At 44.6% G+C, this 17,389-nt stretch overlaps 2 protein-coding genes across 2 annotated transcripts; both read left to right on the top strand.

The window, feature by feature from the left end:
- Positions 1 to 3,204: 3,204 nt before the first annotated feature.
- LOC131478687 (Fanconi anemia group B protein-like) lies at positions 3,205 to 12,479 on the top strand. Its single transcript, XM_058659274.1, has 8 exons — positions 3,205 to 4,092; positions 6,057 to 6,209; positions 6,731 to 6,814; positions 8,188 to 8,343; positions 8,587 to 8,759; positions 9,775 to 10,205; positions 11,266 to 11,503; positions 12,113 to 12,479. The coding sequence occupies exons 1-8, from the start codon at positions 3,205 to 3,207 to the stop codon at positions 12,477 to 12,479; spliced, it is 2,490 nt and encodes an 829-aa protein (XP_058515257.1).
- Positions 12,480 to 13,006: 527 nt separating this feature from the next.
- Positions 13,007 to 16,814, top strand: LOC131478686 (gem-associated protein 8-like). The gene is given in 5 exon segments (XM_058659273.1): positions 13,007 to 13,533; positions 15,767 to 15,818; positions 15,860 to 16,065; positions 16,067 to 16,197; positions 16,561 to 16,814. Coding segments are annotated over 5 exon segments (1,170 nt in total).
- Positions 16,815 to 17,389: the final 575 nt, after the last annotated feature.

Here is a 17,389-nt window from a genome sequence, read left to right as displayed (position 1 = left end):
CCTATTTGTTCCGGGTCACCCACGGATGTCTCAATCCGGGACAGTTGAAAATCACACGGGGCCTCTGCCAAGCCTCGAACTCGTGACGCGCAAGTTGAACCAACATGACGGCCGAGGCGAAGCGTGGGGAGACGCTTGGGGTGGAAGCACCCGTTTGCAGGTCCCTAAGCTCAGTACTTGTGCAGTTCGTAGGTCCCCACCGGACCGCGGCCCAAAAACCCACCTGTCACGTACTCGGCCTCGAACCTCCTCCGGGTCTCGGAGATGAGCTGGGCTTTCAGCTGCGCCTGATGCTGCACGGGGAGAACGACGGGGGCGTCAAGCCAGGACTCGAACCCGCGACCCCCGGCTCACCCGCCTTCCCCTCAGCCCAGCCCCGCGCGCCTCACCTCCGCCATGGCCGCCGCGCTCCTGCCTGTCGCTGCCTCCGCTCCCGCCGTCGCCGCCGCCGCCCCGGCGTCTCATCACCCGCCCGGAAGGAGACGCAGCACGGCGGCCGGAAGTGCCGCGGCGACGCCCAATCCGATGCGGCCGCTCGGCTCTGGCGGGCGGGACCGAGCGCTCGGCGGGAGTCCCTATTGGCTCCTCGCTGGGGACACGCCCGTCCCGCCTCCAGCACTGCGGCCCCGCCCCCTGCCGGCCCCCGGCGCACGCGCGGCCCACGCCCCCAGGACACGCCCCCCGCCTCCGCACTGCGGCCCCGCCCCTATCGGCCGCCGGCGCGCACGCGCGGCCCACGATCCCAGGACACGCCCCCTCTAGTACTGCGGCCCCGCCCCCGCCAGCCGAAGGCGCACGCGCGCCGCGCCCCTAGGACACGTCCCCTCCCGCACTGCGGTCCCGCCCCCGCCGGCGCGCACGCGCGGCCCACGCCCCCAGGACACGCCCCCTCTAGTACTGCGGCCCCGCCCCCGCCAGCCGAAGGCGCACGCGCGCCGCGCCCACGGCCCCAGGACACGCCCCCTGCTGCACTGCGGCCCCGCCCCCGCCGCCCGCCGGCGCGCACGCGCGCTGCGCTCCGCCCTGGGCCTTCCAGCAGCCTCCGCCCGAGGCCCGCCTCCTCCGCCTCCGGGGCCGCCGGGGCTGCCGGTTCGCTCCCCGGCCCCGCCCCGCTCCGCGCACGCTCAGACCCGGCGTCGCTGCCCGTCGTGCGCCGGCGGGGGCTTGGGAGGCGCGGCGTCCGAGCTGGCGTGCGGCCCGGAGAGGTAAGATCGCCCCTCCGACGAGCTGCGCGGAAACACCGTCGCCGACCGCTGGTGGTTGTGGAACAGAGGATTAAACCACGGCCGCCCGCGTCAGCCAGCCACAGGTTCAAGCCCGGAGCGCCCCACTTCGCACCCGCGAATGCCCCTGGGGAAGCAGCGGAGGACGGACCCGGTCCCCGGGCTCCGACACCCACGGGGGAAGAGCGGGGAGAAGCTCTGCCTTGCACTGCGTGACTGCCCCTCCATAAATACATACAATCTTTGTTTTTTTAAGATTTATTTTGTTTTTGATGACAAAGTCAGACCCACCGAGAGGAGGAGAGACAGAGAGGAAGTGGAGCTGCCGGGATTCGAACCGGCGGCCACATGGGATCAAGGCGCTGCCGAGCCCTATTATTAATATTATTATTTTTTTAATATTCATTTATTCATTAATTACATGGTATTAGATGATATTATTATTATTTTTGATATTCATTTATTCATTAATTACATGGTATTATTATAATTTTTAAATAATATTTAAAATTAATATTAATATTCATGAGCCCTATTATTTTTAATATTCATTGTTCAGTAATTACATGGTATTAGATATTATTATTATTTTCTAAAGATTTATTTATTTGGCTCTGTCACGCAATACGATGTAATGAATGAGTTAAAAATAATAAATAAATTAAAAAAGAGAGATTTATTTTATTTTGATGACAAAGTCAGATACACCGAGAGGAGGAGAGACAGAGAGGAAGTGGAGCCTCCGGGATTCGAACCGGCGGCCACATGGGATCAAGGCGAGGACCTCAGCCACTAGGCCACGCCGCCGGGCCCCACATGTCTCTTAATGAAAAAAAATTTGAATACTATATAAACATAGTATTTTATTATTATATTTATATTATATTTATTATATTTATTATATTATATTATTATTATATCTGCATGTCTCTTAATGAAACAAATTTGAATACTATATATATTGTATTGTATGATTATATTTATATTATATTTATTATATTATAGTATTATTATAATTATCATATTTATTATATTATATCCGCATGTCTCTTAATGAAAAAAAATTTGAATACTATATATATATAGTATTGCATTATTATATTTATTATATTTATATTAGATTATATTTATTATATTTATTATATTATTATTATATTATGTCCGCATGTCTCTTTTTTTTTTAAGATTTATTTATTTTGATGACAAAGTCAGATCTACTGAGAGGAGGAGCCGGGATTCGAACCAGCGGCCGTGTGGGATCGAGGCGAGGCCCTCAGCCGCCGGGCCCCATGAGTCTGTTTTTATTAGGAAAGAATAAAACAAGTTGGGCTTTGATTTCGATCACCTCGTCTGCACTTTTCTCCAGAATATTAACATATTAACGCCGGAATTAACAATTAAAATAACTGAATACAACGAGGCGAAATTTGCATAGAACAAAGTCCATAAAATAAAGAAAGCACGGATTGTTTAAGAACATACCTTTTTGTTTCTTTATTTTTATTTACTTATGCATTTATTTTTATTATTCGTTCCGGAACTTTTTACAGTGACTTCCTTCATCTAAAAAAAAATGTGATTTGCATAAACTTGCATTTATTTTTATTATTCGTTCAGGAACCTTTTCAAGCTTTATTGTAGCTTCTCGTGATTTCTTGTTTTTTTCCTCATTTTCCTCATTTCTTGTTTTTTCCTCATTTTCCTCATTTTTTGTTTTTTTCCTCATTTTCCTCATTTCCGGTTTTTCCCTCATTTCTGGTTTTTTCCTCATTTTCCTCATTTCTTGTTTTTTCCTCATTTTCCTCATTTCTTGTTTTTTTCCTCATTTCTGGTTTTTTTCCTCATTTTCCTCATTTCCGGTTTTTCCCTCATTTCTGGTTTTTTCCTCATTTTCCTCATTTCTGGTTTTAGGTTTCGTCGCGCCGAGCGGAGCCGCTTTGCGTTTTCCCACCGGACCCGCACCCGGACCGGAAACTGCGCCATGAGCCGCAAACGGGCGCCGTCCTGCGCCCACGAAGAAACGCTCGTGTGTCACCAGGGCGAGGTCCTCGCCTTCCGGTTGCGCCCGGCACACCCTGCGGCCGACGCGCCCGCGGCGCTGCACGTGCGCAGGATGGCGTTCGACGCCGGCTCGGGAACCTTCGTGCCGAGATCCGCGGCGACCTTCCGCTTCCGGGAAGAAGAAAACATGTCCGCCTTGCAGGTGGCGCGTTGCGGCCGCGTGTCGGACTTCCGGGTCGGCCTCGAGCTCCCGTACGCGATGATGCGAACACGTGGCGACGGCAGCGCCGCCCTCCGCTTCCTGCTGCTGCTCCTGCACGCCGACGACACGTTCGAGACGCGCTTGAGCTTCACGCTCGACCGCGAGTTCGAGGACAGCGTCCGGGTCCTGGGCGGCCCGTCCGTGTTGTGGCGGCGCGGCGACGCGCTCTGCCTCCTGTCGTCCGCCAGCGCGCGCGTCGTCGGCGTCCCCGACGTCACCGCGCGCGTCCTGTGGGCGGGGGAGGTGGCGGACGTGGGCGCGGTGCTGCTGGGGCGCAGGGGCGACGGCGACTTGTGCTTCTACGCCCTGGACAGGCGGGAGACGCTGCGCGGCGCGTGCGCCGTCCCCGCCGCCTACCGCGACGTGACGCACGCGCGCGTCTGCGCGGCCGAGGTGCTCGGCGATCGGCTGCGCGTGTCTCTGCTCGCCCTCACGGCGAGCGGCCGGCTGGTCTGGCTCCGCGACGGGGCCCCGACCAGGGTGTGCCGGCTTCCGCCCGGCCGCGCCCGCGCCGTGCAGCCCCTGGACGCCGGCGACGGAAAGCGCTTCTTCGTCGTGTCGCTGGACGCCGGCCAGGCGTGCGCCGTGTGCGGGAGCAGCTTCCAGGTCAGTGACGTCGGGGGGTGACGTCGGGGGGTGACGTCGGTGAGTGACGTCAGTCGGTGATGTTGGTGACGTTGGTCGGTGACGTCGGTGAGTGACGTTGGTGAGTGACGTTGGTGAGTGACGTTGGTGACGTCGGTGAGTGACGTTGGTGAGTGACGTTGGTGACGTTGGTGAGTGACGTTGGTCGGTGACGTCGGTCGGTGACGTTGGTCGGTGACGTCGGTGAGTGACGTCGGTGAGTGACGTCGGTGAGTGACGTCGGTCGGTGACGTTGGTCGGTGACGTCGGTGAGTGACGTCAGTGACTGACGTTGGTCGGTGACGTTGGTCGGTGACGTCGGGGAGTGATGTTGGTGAGTGACGTCAGTGAGTGACGTCGGTGAGTGACGTCAGTGAGTGACGTTGGTCGGTGACGTTGGTCGGTGACGTTGGTGACGTCGGTGAGTGACGTTGGTCGGTGAGTGACGTCGGTGAGTGACATCGGTGACGTCGGTCGGTGACGTTGGTGAGTGACGTCGGTCGGTGACGTTGGTGAGTGACGTCGGTGAGTGACGTTGCAGTCAGGAGCCTGAAAATATGAAGAATAACGAAACACATCTATTTTCATGCATCTTTAATGACCAGCGATACAAGTTTGTTGTTGTTTTTTCTTTATTTTATTTCTAATTCATTAATTACGTTGTATTATGTGACACCGTTTCATAGCTACTGGGATTCTCCCCACCCCATATATATATGTATTTATTTTATTTATTCTATTTTATTTTTACTTCATTTTATTTTATTTATTTTATTTTATTTTATTTATTTTATTTATTTATTTTATTTTATTTTATTTATTTATTTTATTTTATTTATTTATTTTTTTTATTTTTTCATTTTATTTATTTATTTATTTTATTTATTTATTTTATTTATTTTTTCATTTTATTTATTTATTTATTTTATTTCTGTTATTTTATTTTATTTTTTTTATTCTATTTTATTTATTTTATTTTACTTATTTTATTTGATTTTATTTATTCTGTTTTATTTATTTTATTTATTTTATTTTATTTTATTTATTTTATTTTTTTTAATTTATTTTATTTTATTTTATTCTATTTTATTTTATTTTATTATTTTTTTTTTATTTTATTTTTACTTCATTAATCACATTGTACTTATAAAAGTACCATAAAAGTACTTTATAAAAGTACCTAAACTCGCACCCTTTAAGGCCCACGGGGCGACGGTTCCCGGATGAGCCCGGGAGCGACTCTCGCACAACCTCACTCGTACGTCATGGCGGCACGTCCGCACGGTGCAGTCATGAATATGAATATATTTGCTAATATTTGCATATTATCCCGACAACATGTCAACGTCCAGGTCAGGGCTGTGAGTCAATCAAGAGTCGATCGAAACACCTTGTTGTTCAGGCAGGGGTCGCAACTGCAGTTGTAGAATATTGTTAGTTGATAGAATATTTTTATTTACGTATTTACTTTTATTTTTAGTTTATACAATATTTTTATTTACGTATTTCTACAATATTTTTAGTTTATGGAATATTTTTATATTTTTAGTTTATAGAATATTTTTATTTCTCATACGTATTTACTTTATACAATATTTTTACTTTATACAATATTTTTATTTACGTATTTACTTTTATTTTTAGTTTATAGAATACTTTTAGTTTATACAATATTTTTAGTTGATAGAATATTTTTACTTTATACAATATTTTTTAGTTTATAGAATATTTTTATATTTTTAGTTTATACAATATTTTTATTTCTCATACGTATTTATACAATATTTTTACTTTATACAATATTTTTAGTTGATAGAATATTTTTAGTTTATAGAATATTTTTAGTTGATAGAATATTTTTAGTTTCTACAATATTTCTAGTTTATACAATATTTTTATTTCTCGTACGTATTTACACAGTATTTTCGGTTTCTACGATCGCTCAGGTCGCCGCGGCGTGGGGAGACGTCCACGCGGTGCTGGTCGACGACTTTGTGGGGCGCGGCACGGAGCAGGTGCTGCTGCTTCTCCGCAACGGCTCGAACTCAGACCGCCTGGCGTCGTTCGTGCTGACGGACCTCGGCGACATCCACTACTCGGTGAGTTCTCGTTTCACCGCCGGGGCCGCGGGTTCGAATCCCGGCAGCTCCACTTCCTCTCTGTCTTTGTCATCAAAATAAATAAATCTTTAAATAATAATGATAGCATGTAATTAATGAATAAATGAATATTGATATTAAAAAGTAATAATAGGGCCCATGAATATTAATAATAATAATAGGGCCCGGCAGCATGGCTAATATCCATATTATAGCGGCTGTGATCCTTACGCTGGGCCTTGCCCAGAGCTTCACGGCAGTTTGTTGATCGCACCAAGCTCGGCCTTGCCCAGAGAGAGTTTCACGGTAGTTTGTTGATCGCTGGCAGTTTGTTGATCGCACCGCAGTTTGTTGATCGCTGGCAGTTTGTTGATCGCACCGCAGTTTGTTGATCGCACCGCAGTTTGTTGATCGCACCGCAGTTTGTTGATCGCACCGCAGTTTGTTGATCGCACCGCAGTTTGTTGATCGCACCAAGTGTTGCCGTTCAAGTGTGTTTCTCTTTCTTTTCCATGTCCTAGAGCGAAGCACCGGGCCTCGGGGAAGAGGACGGCGCGCGGGACAGTCGCCGCCTGCTGATCCCGCCTCTGCGGGCAGCGCTCCAAGTTAGTGCCCGTCCGCCCGTCGGGTGAGGCTGTGCAGGAAGCTTCGGGAGGGAAAATGGCCAAAGCCCGTTCCCGGGCCCGTAGAGTCGTGGCAGCGCGGCAGGCGTCTTAGCGCCAGAGAGCGCGGCACATCGTGACTCGGTCGGCGTGCGAACAGGCTGTGCACGCACAGCGCCCGGAAGCTTCCTTCCCCTGCATAGATAATGTAGATCATATGCATATATGCAAAATAGGATAGATGATATATACATCTAATACATATTATAATATATTACAATATATTTACATGTATAATATATTATAATATAGACTATTATGTGATATATATATATTCCTTCCCCTATATATATATAATATACATAATATATGATATTTAGTATGTATATCTAATATATATTTAACATATTACAATATATTTACATAGATAATATATTCTAATATATATTATTATATAATATATATATACTCCTTCCCATATATATATATATCTATAATATGTATATTATATATGTAATATATATGATCTATTATATATATTTAATATAGATTATAATATATTTAATAAAGATTATATGTAATATATATGATATATGATATAATGTATATAATATATATCTTCCTTCTCAATATATATAATATATATATCATATGTATATCATTTATGATATATATAATATATGCTCTATAATATGTATATTTAATATAGATATTTGATATATTACAATCTATTTTTATATATATCATATGTAATATATATATGATAGATAATATAATATATAGATTATATAAAATAGATTCCTTCCCCAATATATGATATATAATATGTATATTTAATATATTTAATATATGTTATATTTTTATATATATTATATGTAATATATATGACAGATAATATATATATATTATATAAAATATATTCCTTGCCCTATATATATATTATATGTATATTTAACATATATTATAACATATTTTTATATGTATTATATGTAATATATATGATATATAATATATAATATATATTCCTTCCCCATTATATATAATATATATAATATGTATATAATATATAATATATGACATATGAGATGTATATTTAACGTATATATTTAACATATTACAATCTATTTACATATATAATATATAACATGCCATCGTACATATTATATTTAATGTATCTCTATCGTCACCTCCCTCCGAGTTTATTTCACACGAAAGCAATGTTTTAAAAAAGAACGTCCGCGGGAAAACAGGTCGCATGAATCCCGTGCCGCGAACGGCCGTCGTCCGAAAACTGCCACGTTTTCGGCGCGGGGTTTGGACCCCGGTCTCTCTCACCGAGAAACTCCTTCGGCGCCAACTCGTCTTCCCGCTCGCAGGTCGGCGCGGCCGCGGTCGGGGGGCTGAGGCGGCAGCTCGCGCTCAAGGACAAGGTGCTCGCGAGGTCCTTCGCGGCGTTGCTGAGCCTCGTGCACGGCAAGGACGGCCGCGCGCCGCGGACGCAGCAGGTGAAGCTCATGGTTTCTACGTTGAAGGTTTATTTTAATATTCATTATCATATATCAATATTATCAGCAATTATTGTCTATCCATATTCATATTCATGAGCCCTGTTATTTTTTTAATATTCATTATTCAGTGATTACATGGTATTAGGTGATATTATTATTTTTTAAAGATTTATTTATTTTGATGACAGAGAGGAAGTGGAGCTGCCGGGATTCGAACCGGCGGCCCCGTGGGACCGAGGCGAGGCCCTCATTCTTCATGTCTTGCAGGAGGCTGGGCTCGTGCCGCTCTGGGGCGAAGACGAGCACCGTGTCCCGTCCTCGGAGCCGCGGGACCCGCCGGGCGGTTGCCGGGGCTGCACACGGCCCGTGGAGAAGACGTGGTACCGCGTCCTGGACGACAAGCTGGTGGTCGGCGTGCAGACCGCGCCGGCCTGGGAGGCGTGAGTACATCCTGACGTCGCGGCGCTGCCGGAAGCTTCCGGAACCGCGCCGCGCAAAGCACGCGGTCTGACGGTGCCGTGAAAATACATCAGCGCGTTTTTAAACGTATTTGTGATTTGTAATTCGCTAATTGCGTCGTCGTACGCGGCAGAGCCAGATGAGGAAAATAATAATAATAATATGTAATACCATGGAATTACTGAGTGATGAATATTACAAATAATAATCGGGCTCATGAATATTAATATTGACATATGATGATTGCTAATAATTTTGATATATAATAATGAATTTTAAAAATAACAACAGGGCTCATGAATATCAATATCAATATATTAATATTGATACATGATAATTGATAATAATATTGGTATATAAGAATGAATATTACAAATAATAGGGCTCATGAATATTAATCTTAACATTTAATAATTGATAATGATATTGAAATATAATAATGAACACTAAAAATGATAGCAGGGCTCATGAATATTAATATCAATATATTAATATTGATATACGATGACTGATAATAATATTGATATCTAATGATGAATATTAAAAATAATGATAGGGCTCATGAACATTAATATTGATATATTAATATCGATACATAATTGACAATAATATTGATACATAATAAGAAATGTTAAAATAATAGGGCTCATGAATATTAATATCGATATATTAATATTGATACATGATAATTGATAGTAATATTGACATATAAAAATGAATATTAGAATAATAGGGCTCATGAATATTAATATTAATATTGATATATAATAATGGATGATAATATTGATATGATGAATATCAAAAATGATAATAGGGCTCATGAATATTAATATTAATAAATAATGATTGATAGTAGTATTGGTATAATGAATGTCAAAAATGATAATAGGGCTCATGAATATTAATATATGAATATTGATGCATGATAATTGATAATAGTAAAACCTCCGGAAAACTCCGCGAAATGATGAATTCTTTCCTTCCTTTCCCCCGCAGGTCCGGCCGCGCCCTGACTTTATCCCTGCTCGTGGATCGAACCCACGGCGCCGGCTCCCGGCCCGTCCGCTGCCGCACCCGGCTGATCCGGCTCAGCGCACGCTCCGGCCCGGCCGCACACGGGATGCCGCCCCGCGCGGGAGGCGACGCCAACGCGGCCACGTGGGCTTGTCCCGCTGAGCCGCAACAGACGTCGGACGGTCGGAGAGCGCCGGGGAGACGCAGCGCACGGCTGGTGACGGCGCTCACGTCACTTCCGCCGCTGCTGGCGCTGCGCCGGTGCCGCTGCACGCTGCTGCTGCACGTGGGCGAGGGCGGGCCCGACGACCGCGCCCGGGACCGGTACGTGCTGTGCGGCCGGCTGGGCCTGGACCTGGAAGACGTCGCGCACGGGACGCACGTGATGACGTTCCCAGAGAAGACGCGTTTAGGTAAATTGTTGCGGTTCATTGTTATTTTAATATTCATGTATTACATGGTATTATTATTATTTTTTTTAAGATTTATTCATTTTGATGACAGAGAGGAAGTGGAGCTGCCGGGATTCGAACCGGCGGCCACATGGGATCGAGGCGATGCCGAGCCCTATTATTATTATTAATATTGATATTGATACTAATATTAATATTCATGAACCCTATTATTATTCTAAAGTATTCAGTTATTCATTAATTACATTGTATCACATGCTATAATTATTATTTTTTAAAGATTGATGTATTTGGTTGTGTTACATCATAGAATGTCACGAATGAATTAAAGATAGTAAACAAATAAATTAATTAATCAATAAAATAAAAATAAAAATAATTAATTATTTAATTAATCAAATAAAAAAATAAACAAAAAATAAACAAAAAATAAAAAATGAATAATTAATAAATAATTTAAAAATTAAAAAACATATAAATAAATAATAAAAATAACATAAAATAAAAAATAATAAAGAATTAATTAATTATTTAATTAAAAAATAATAAAAAATAAATAAAATGGAAATAATAAATAAATAAAATTTAATAAAAAATAAAATAATAAATAATTTAAAAAATAAAAAAAATAAAATAAATATATAAATAAATTTAAAAAATAATAAATAAATAAACAAATAAAATGAATTTAAAAATAAATAAATAAAATAAAAAATAAAAATAAAAAAATAAAAAAATAAATAAATGAAAATAAATTAATTATTAATTTAATCAAATAAAAATAAAAAATAAATGAAAATAAAATAACTAAAATAATAAAAAAGTAAATGAATAAATGAAATAAGAAATAAAAAAATAAATAAAAAAAATAAAATAAGTAATAAAAAATAAATAAATAAATAAATAATTGAATAACTTAATTATAAAATAAATAAATAAATAAACTAAAAAAGATAAATAAATAATAAAAAGATAACAAAAAAATTAAAAATAAGAATAGAAATAAATAAATGCAACGGGCCGTCTCCCGGCCGGGCTCTGACGTCTCTCTCTCGCGCAGACGGCGTGGAGGACCTGGGCGCGCTGCTCGCGGCGACGCGCCGATCCTGTTTCCGCGTCACGTCGCCCGACTACGTCCTGAACGTGGTGCACGAGTGGCTGTCGGACCGCATGCAGTGTGACGTCGTCCCCGACTCTCCCGACCTGCGCTTCTGCCGGAGGCCCGGAAGCTTCTACGGGACCGTGTTCCGCTGGAGGCAAACGTCGCCGTTCCAGGGGCTGCTGACCGTCCACTCCAGGTAACGCACGTCCCGGGGCCGGGGTTTGTTGACTGACACTTCCACGCCGTCGTGGGGGCGCGTCAGAGCTGCGCTTGGCCCGCTAGGCCGCGGACTCGCAGCCGCAGCGTAAGACGGGTTTCTGAAGTCCTCGCCTGGAACGCCCCGCGATCCCATACGGGCGCCGGTTCGAATCCCGGCGGCTCCACTTCCCATCGACTGCTTTCCCAGGCCACAAGCAGGGAGCTTTTTTTTTATCTCTTTTTTTTATTATTCTTTTTCCAGAGAATATTTATTTATTTCAATATAAATCCTACCGATCAACCTTATCTTTTTTTTTTATTATTTTCAATCAACCTTATCTTAATTTTTTTTTCAGAGAATATTTATTTATTTAAATATTTATTTACTTTTTTTTTCAGAGAATATTTATTTAAATATTTATCTACTTTTTTTTTTATCTCTTTTTTTATTATTTTTTTTCCAGAGAATATTCTTTTTTATTTATTTATTTAAATATTTATTTACATTTTTTTTTCCAGAGAACATGTATTGATTTCAATATAAATCCTACCGATCCCGTCTTTATTGTTTGTTTTCTTGCAAACTTTGGTGTTTTTTCCGTTCCAGGAACCGCACGGTGCTGCTCCAGTGCCTCCACGACCTCGTCCGGCGCCTCCCCGTGCGCACTTTCCTCGGGCGCGTCGACTCGGAGCGCGACGATGAGCTCGTCATCAACCGCCTGGCCTGGACCGTCGAGCAGGAGCTGCGCGCGCTCGACGCGCTCCCGCCCGTCCTGGCCCGGCTGGAAGGCGACTTCCTGCGGAGCTGCGAGGACCCAGAGCGCGACGTGTATCTCTGCCGGAGAGAACTCCGGAGAACACCCGGAACGTTCCGGAACGCGGACGGGGGCCCTTGGTTCAGAAACATGCTCCTCCAGGCGGCGCGGTGGCAGCTGCAGTCGGACCTCGCGGCGCAGAAACTGACGCACGCGTAACCCGTGCGGGAGACCGGGAAGAGGCTCCTGGCTCCCGGCTGTGCGTCGGCGCAGCTCCGGCCATCGCGGCCTCCCTGTCTCTGCTCCTGTCTGAATATCTGACTTTGTAATAAAAATAAAATCAATCTTTAAGAAATTAATAATCATACCATGGGATTCATGAATAAATGAATGTGAAAATAACAATAATTTCTTTTGAATTTATTGTTTTTCATGCATTCGTGACATTGTATGATCTAACACAGCCAAATAATGTTTACAAAATGATAATATCATGCGATACAGTGTAATTAATGAATAACTGAATATTTAAAAATAATGATAATAGGGCTCATGAATATAAATTAATAGGGCTCATGAATATTAATATTAATGTTAATGTCAATATTAATATTAATAATAGGGCACGGCAGCGCCTTGATCCCATGTGGCCGCCGGTTCGAATCCCGGCAGCTCCACTTCCTCTCTGTCTCTCCTCCTCTCGGTGCGTCTGACTTTGTCGTAAAAATAAAATAAATGTTTACAAAATGAAAGGTAAGCGCAGAGGCACCAAGCTCCGGCTCGCGGCGCCCTGCAGACACGTGCGGGGCATTCTGGGAGACGAGCAGCGAGCCCCGCGGACGCTGACCAGGCGGGCGGGGCGGAAGGCCGCGATGGCGGAGAACCCGGTCACGTGGGTGGAAGGACGCGCGGTTCGCGGCGCACAAAGAGCCACGACCCTCCCTGGGACCGTCCCTCACGCCCCGCCGGCCCGACTTCCGCCCCGCCGGCCCGAATTCAGCCCCGCCAGCCCGACTTCCGCCCCGCAGGCCCGTCTTCCGCCCCGCCAGCCCGCACTTCCGCCCCGCCGGCCAGAGTTCCGCCCTTCGCAGCCCGCGACGGGCTGGCGTCTGCGGCTAGGGCGGGACTTCCTGCTGGTCGCGGCTGCGTGGCGTGTGTGCCCCACACCGGAAGCGCGCTCTCCGTCGTCCGGGCAACCGTCGCTCCGCCTGGCGTCCGGCCGTGTCCGCGCCGAGCCATGGAGGCCCCGCCGTGCGGGACCCGCGCCCCGGAGGTGAGGCCGGGAGGCTGGGGAGGGGAGGCTGGGGAGGAGGAGGAAGAGGAGGAGGAGGAGGAGGAGGAGGAAGAGGAGGAGGAGGAAGAGGAGGAGGAGGAGGAGGAGGAGGAGGAAGAGGAGGAGGAGGAGGAGGAGGAGGAGGAAGAGGAGGAGGAGGAGGAGGAAGAGGAGGAGGAGGAAGAGGAGGAGGAGGAGGAGGAGGAGGAGGAGGAGGAAGAGGAGGAGGAGGAGGAGGAAGAGGAGGAGGAGGAAGAGGAGGAGGAGGAGGAGGAGGAGGAGGAAGAGGAGGAGGAGGAGGAGGAGGAGGAGGAAGAGGAGGAGGAGGAGGAGGAAGAGGAGGAGGAGGAAGAGGAGGAGGAGGAGGAGGAAGAGGAGGAAGAGGAGGGGGAGGAGGAGGAGGAGGAGGAAAAGGGGGTGTTTTTTTAGTTATATATATATTTTTAAATTATTTTTATTATTATTTTCAATAATAGGGCTCATGAATAATAATAGGGCTCATGAATAATAATCAACTTTACTTTTTTATTTCTAATTATTTTTATTTTTTAGAGATTTTTTTAAATATTTAAATTTTAAAAATGTTTTTAATATTAACTATATATATATATCTCCTAATTATTTTTTAAAGATTTAAAAATGTTATTAGCGTTTCTAGTTCCATCTGTACTTTTATTAATTTGTCTTTAAAATATTTTCTAAACATTTAAAGACTTTTTAGTGTGTTTAGCTGTCTATATTGTAATTATTTTTTAAGTACTTAAAAATAGTTTGAATGTTTTAAGTATAGGTTTTTTTTTATTATTTTTAAAATATTTTTTGAAGATTTAAAAATGTTTGTAACATTTTTAATTATATATATATTTTATTTATTTCTCAAAAACATTTTTCAAATATTTAAAAGTATTTTTAATATTTCTCATTACATCTATCTTTATTTTTAAAATGTTTTTTAAATATTTAAAAAGATGTTTAATATTTGTCAATATTTTTTAGATATTGAAAAATATTTTAATATTTTAATTATAGATATATTTTTAATTACTTGTTTTTAAATACTTCTTAAACATTTAAAAATATTTTTAATCTTTCTAATTATATCTATTTATTTTTCTAAAATATTTAAAAATATTTTTAATATTTTAATTGTAGATATATTTTTAATTACTTATTTTTTAAAATATTTTTTAAACATTTAGAAACATTGTTAATATTGATAATTACGTATATATATTTTTATTAATAATTTTGCATTTTGTGACGGTTTCATAGGCTCCAGAGTGTTAAAAAAAAAACAAGTTCTTAACCACAGCCTCTGATTGGCTCATTGACGTTTCAATTTTAATTTTATGACAAAGTCAGACGCACCGAGAGCAGGAGCTGCCGGGATTCGAACCGGCGCCGGGCCCTGTTATTATTATCATCATCATTATTATTCATGAGCCCTATTATCGATATTCGTGAGCCCTATCATTAATATTCATGAGCCCTACTGTTGTTCACGAGCCCTTTTATCGATATTCATGGGCCCTATCATTATTCACGAGCCCTATCATTAATATTCATGAGCCCGTTTATCAATATTCATGGGCCCTATCATTATTCACGAGCCATATTATTAATATTCATGAGCCCTATCACCAATATTCATGAGCCCTATCACCAATATTCATGAGTCCTATTATCGATATTCATGAGCCCTTTTATCAATATTCATGGGCCCCATTATTATTCGTGAGCCCTGTTATTATTCATGAGCCCTATTATCAATATTCATGGGCCCTATCATTATTCACGAGCCCTATCATTAATATTCATGAGCCCTGCCATTGTTCACGAGCCCTTTTATCAATATTCATGGGCCCCATTATTATTCGTGAGCCCTATTATTATTCACGAGCCCTATTATTAATATTCATGAGCCCTATCACCGATATTCATGAGCCCTATCGTTAATATTCACGAGCCCTTTTATCAATATTCACGAGCCCTATTATTGTTACTCGTTTATCCATTAACCACATGATATTATTATTATTTTTTAAAGATTTATTTTATTTTTTTACAACGTCGTGGCGCCGCCGGGATTCGAACCAGCGGCCCCTGTGGGATCGAGGCGAGGACCTCAGCCACCGGGCCCTATTATTATTATTACTATTAATATTCATGAGTTCTATTATTATTATTATTAATATTCATGTATTCACGAATCACATGATATTATTTCTTAAAGATTTACTTTTTTACGACGTCGTGGCGCCGCCGGGATTCGAACCCTTAAACAGGCCCTTACCCTGTTTCCTCCGCCCCCCCCCGCGTCCCGCAGGCCTCGGCACCGGAAGCCCCGCGCGCGTGGTGTTCGCACCCGGCCTACGCGAGCTACTGGCGCCACCACCGCGCGGCGCTGGCGTGGCTGCGGCTGCACCGGCGCGCCTACCGGAAGGCGGTGCGCGCGTGCCTCGGTTTCCCCTGGCCGTCCGCTCCCGGGGAGGCCGGCTTCCCTGAGCTCCGCGCCCGTCCCATGAGGGCCGCGCGACGAGGACGAGGAGGAGGAGGAGGAGGAAGCGTCGGACGGGGAGGTCGAGTGCGACGTGAGCAACATGGAGATCACGGACGAGCTGCGCCAGTTCTTCGCCACCACCGAGAGGCACCGGGCCGAGCGGCGTGAGTCTCTGTGCCTGACCCTGACCCCCGACCCCTGACCCTGACCTCTGACCCTGACCCCGACCTCTGACCCTGACCCCAACCCAGACCCCGACCCCGACCTCTGACCCTGACCCCTGACCCTGACCCTGACCCTGACCCTGACCCCGACCCCAACCCAGACCCCGACCCCGACCTCTGACCCCGATCCCAGTCCCTGACCCAGACCCCGACCCTGACCCCGACCCCAACCCCTGACCCCGATGCCAGTCCCTGACCCCGACCCCGACCCAGACCCCTGACCCTGACCCCGACCCCAACTCCTGACCCCGACCCCAACCCAGACCCCGACCCCGACCCCGACCGGCCTCCCGTCGTCCCCAGGGCGGCAGCGGCAGCTGGACGCAGCCCGTCTGGACGACTACATCGCCGCCGACCACGACCTGCTCCCCCGGCACCGGTCGGCGGAGCCTCCGTCCGAGAGGCCCGGCGCGCGGCGCGAGGCCGAGATGCAGGCGCTGTACGGGGAGGCCGCCGCCGGGATCCGGGCCCTGGAGGCCGCCGCGCAGCTGAGCTTCGACCGGCTCTGCGACCGCGCGAGGCCCAAGTACTGGCCCGTCATCCCGCTCAGGTTCTGAGCCGTCCTGGTTGTTGAGCAATAATAATAACCACAGACGCGAGTTCTGACTCGGGCCTCTATCTTTACAACAATCGCTGCGATCGAGACGTAGTCACCGTCGTCGTGTGTTCAATCAACAAACAAAAAGCACACGTCAGAGTGAATCGCGGCCTTGACGAAAAATAAAAAATAAAAGAAATAAAAAATACATATCCCAGTGCCTGTGAGACTGTGTCACGTGATACAATGTCAGGAATGAATAAAAAATAAAATAAAGTGAATCTTGGTTCCAAAAATATAATGTGAAGAATGAATAACAAAAATAAGATGATTCTTAGTTCCTAAATATTTATATACGATGCAATTAACGAATAAAATAAACACACGCAAAAATAAATAAATAAAGCGCACGGCTTTCCCAAAAAATAACAATAATAACAATAATAATAATAATAACAATAAAGACAGGCTGCCTTTCACGTAAGTTCTCGCGGGGCCGAAGCCCCCGACCCACGTTTCCCTCCTGTCGGTTCACCCCGTTACCCAGAAGCCCTCAGTGAGGTCCGTTGCTTCCGTTACGCAGAGAACCTCCTC

The sequence above is a fragment of the Ochotona princeps genome, chromosome Y (genome assembly GCF_030435755.1).
Source record: "Ochotona princeps isolate mOchPri1 chromosome Y, mOchPri1.hap1, whole genome shotgun sequence".
In the NCBI taxonomy this organism is placed as follows: domain Eukaryota; kingdom Metazoa; phylum Chordata; class Mammalia; order Lagomorpha; family Ochotonidae; genus Ochotona; species Ochotona princeps.
This window is presented reverse-complemented; position numbering and strand designations above follow the sequence as displayed.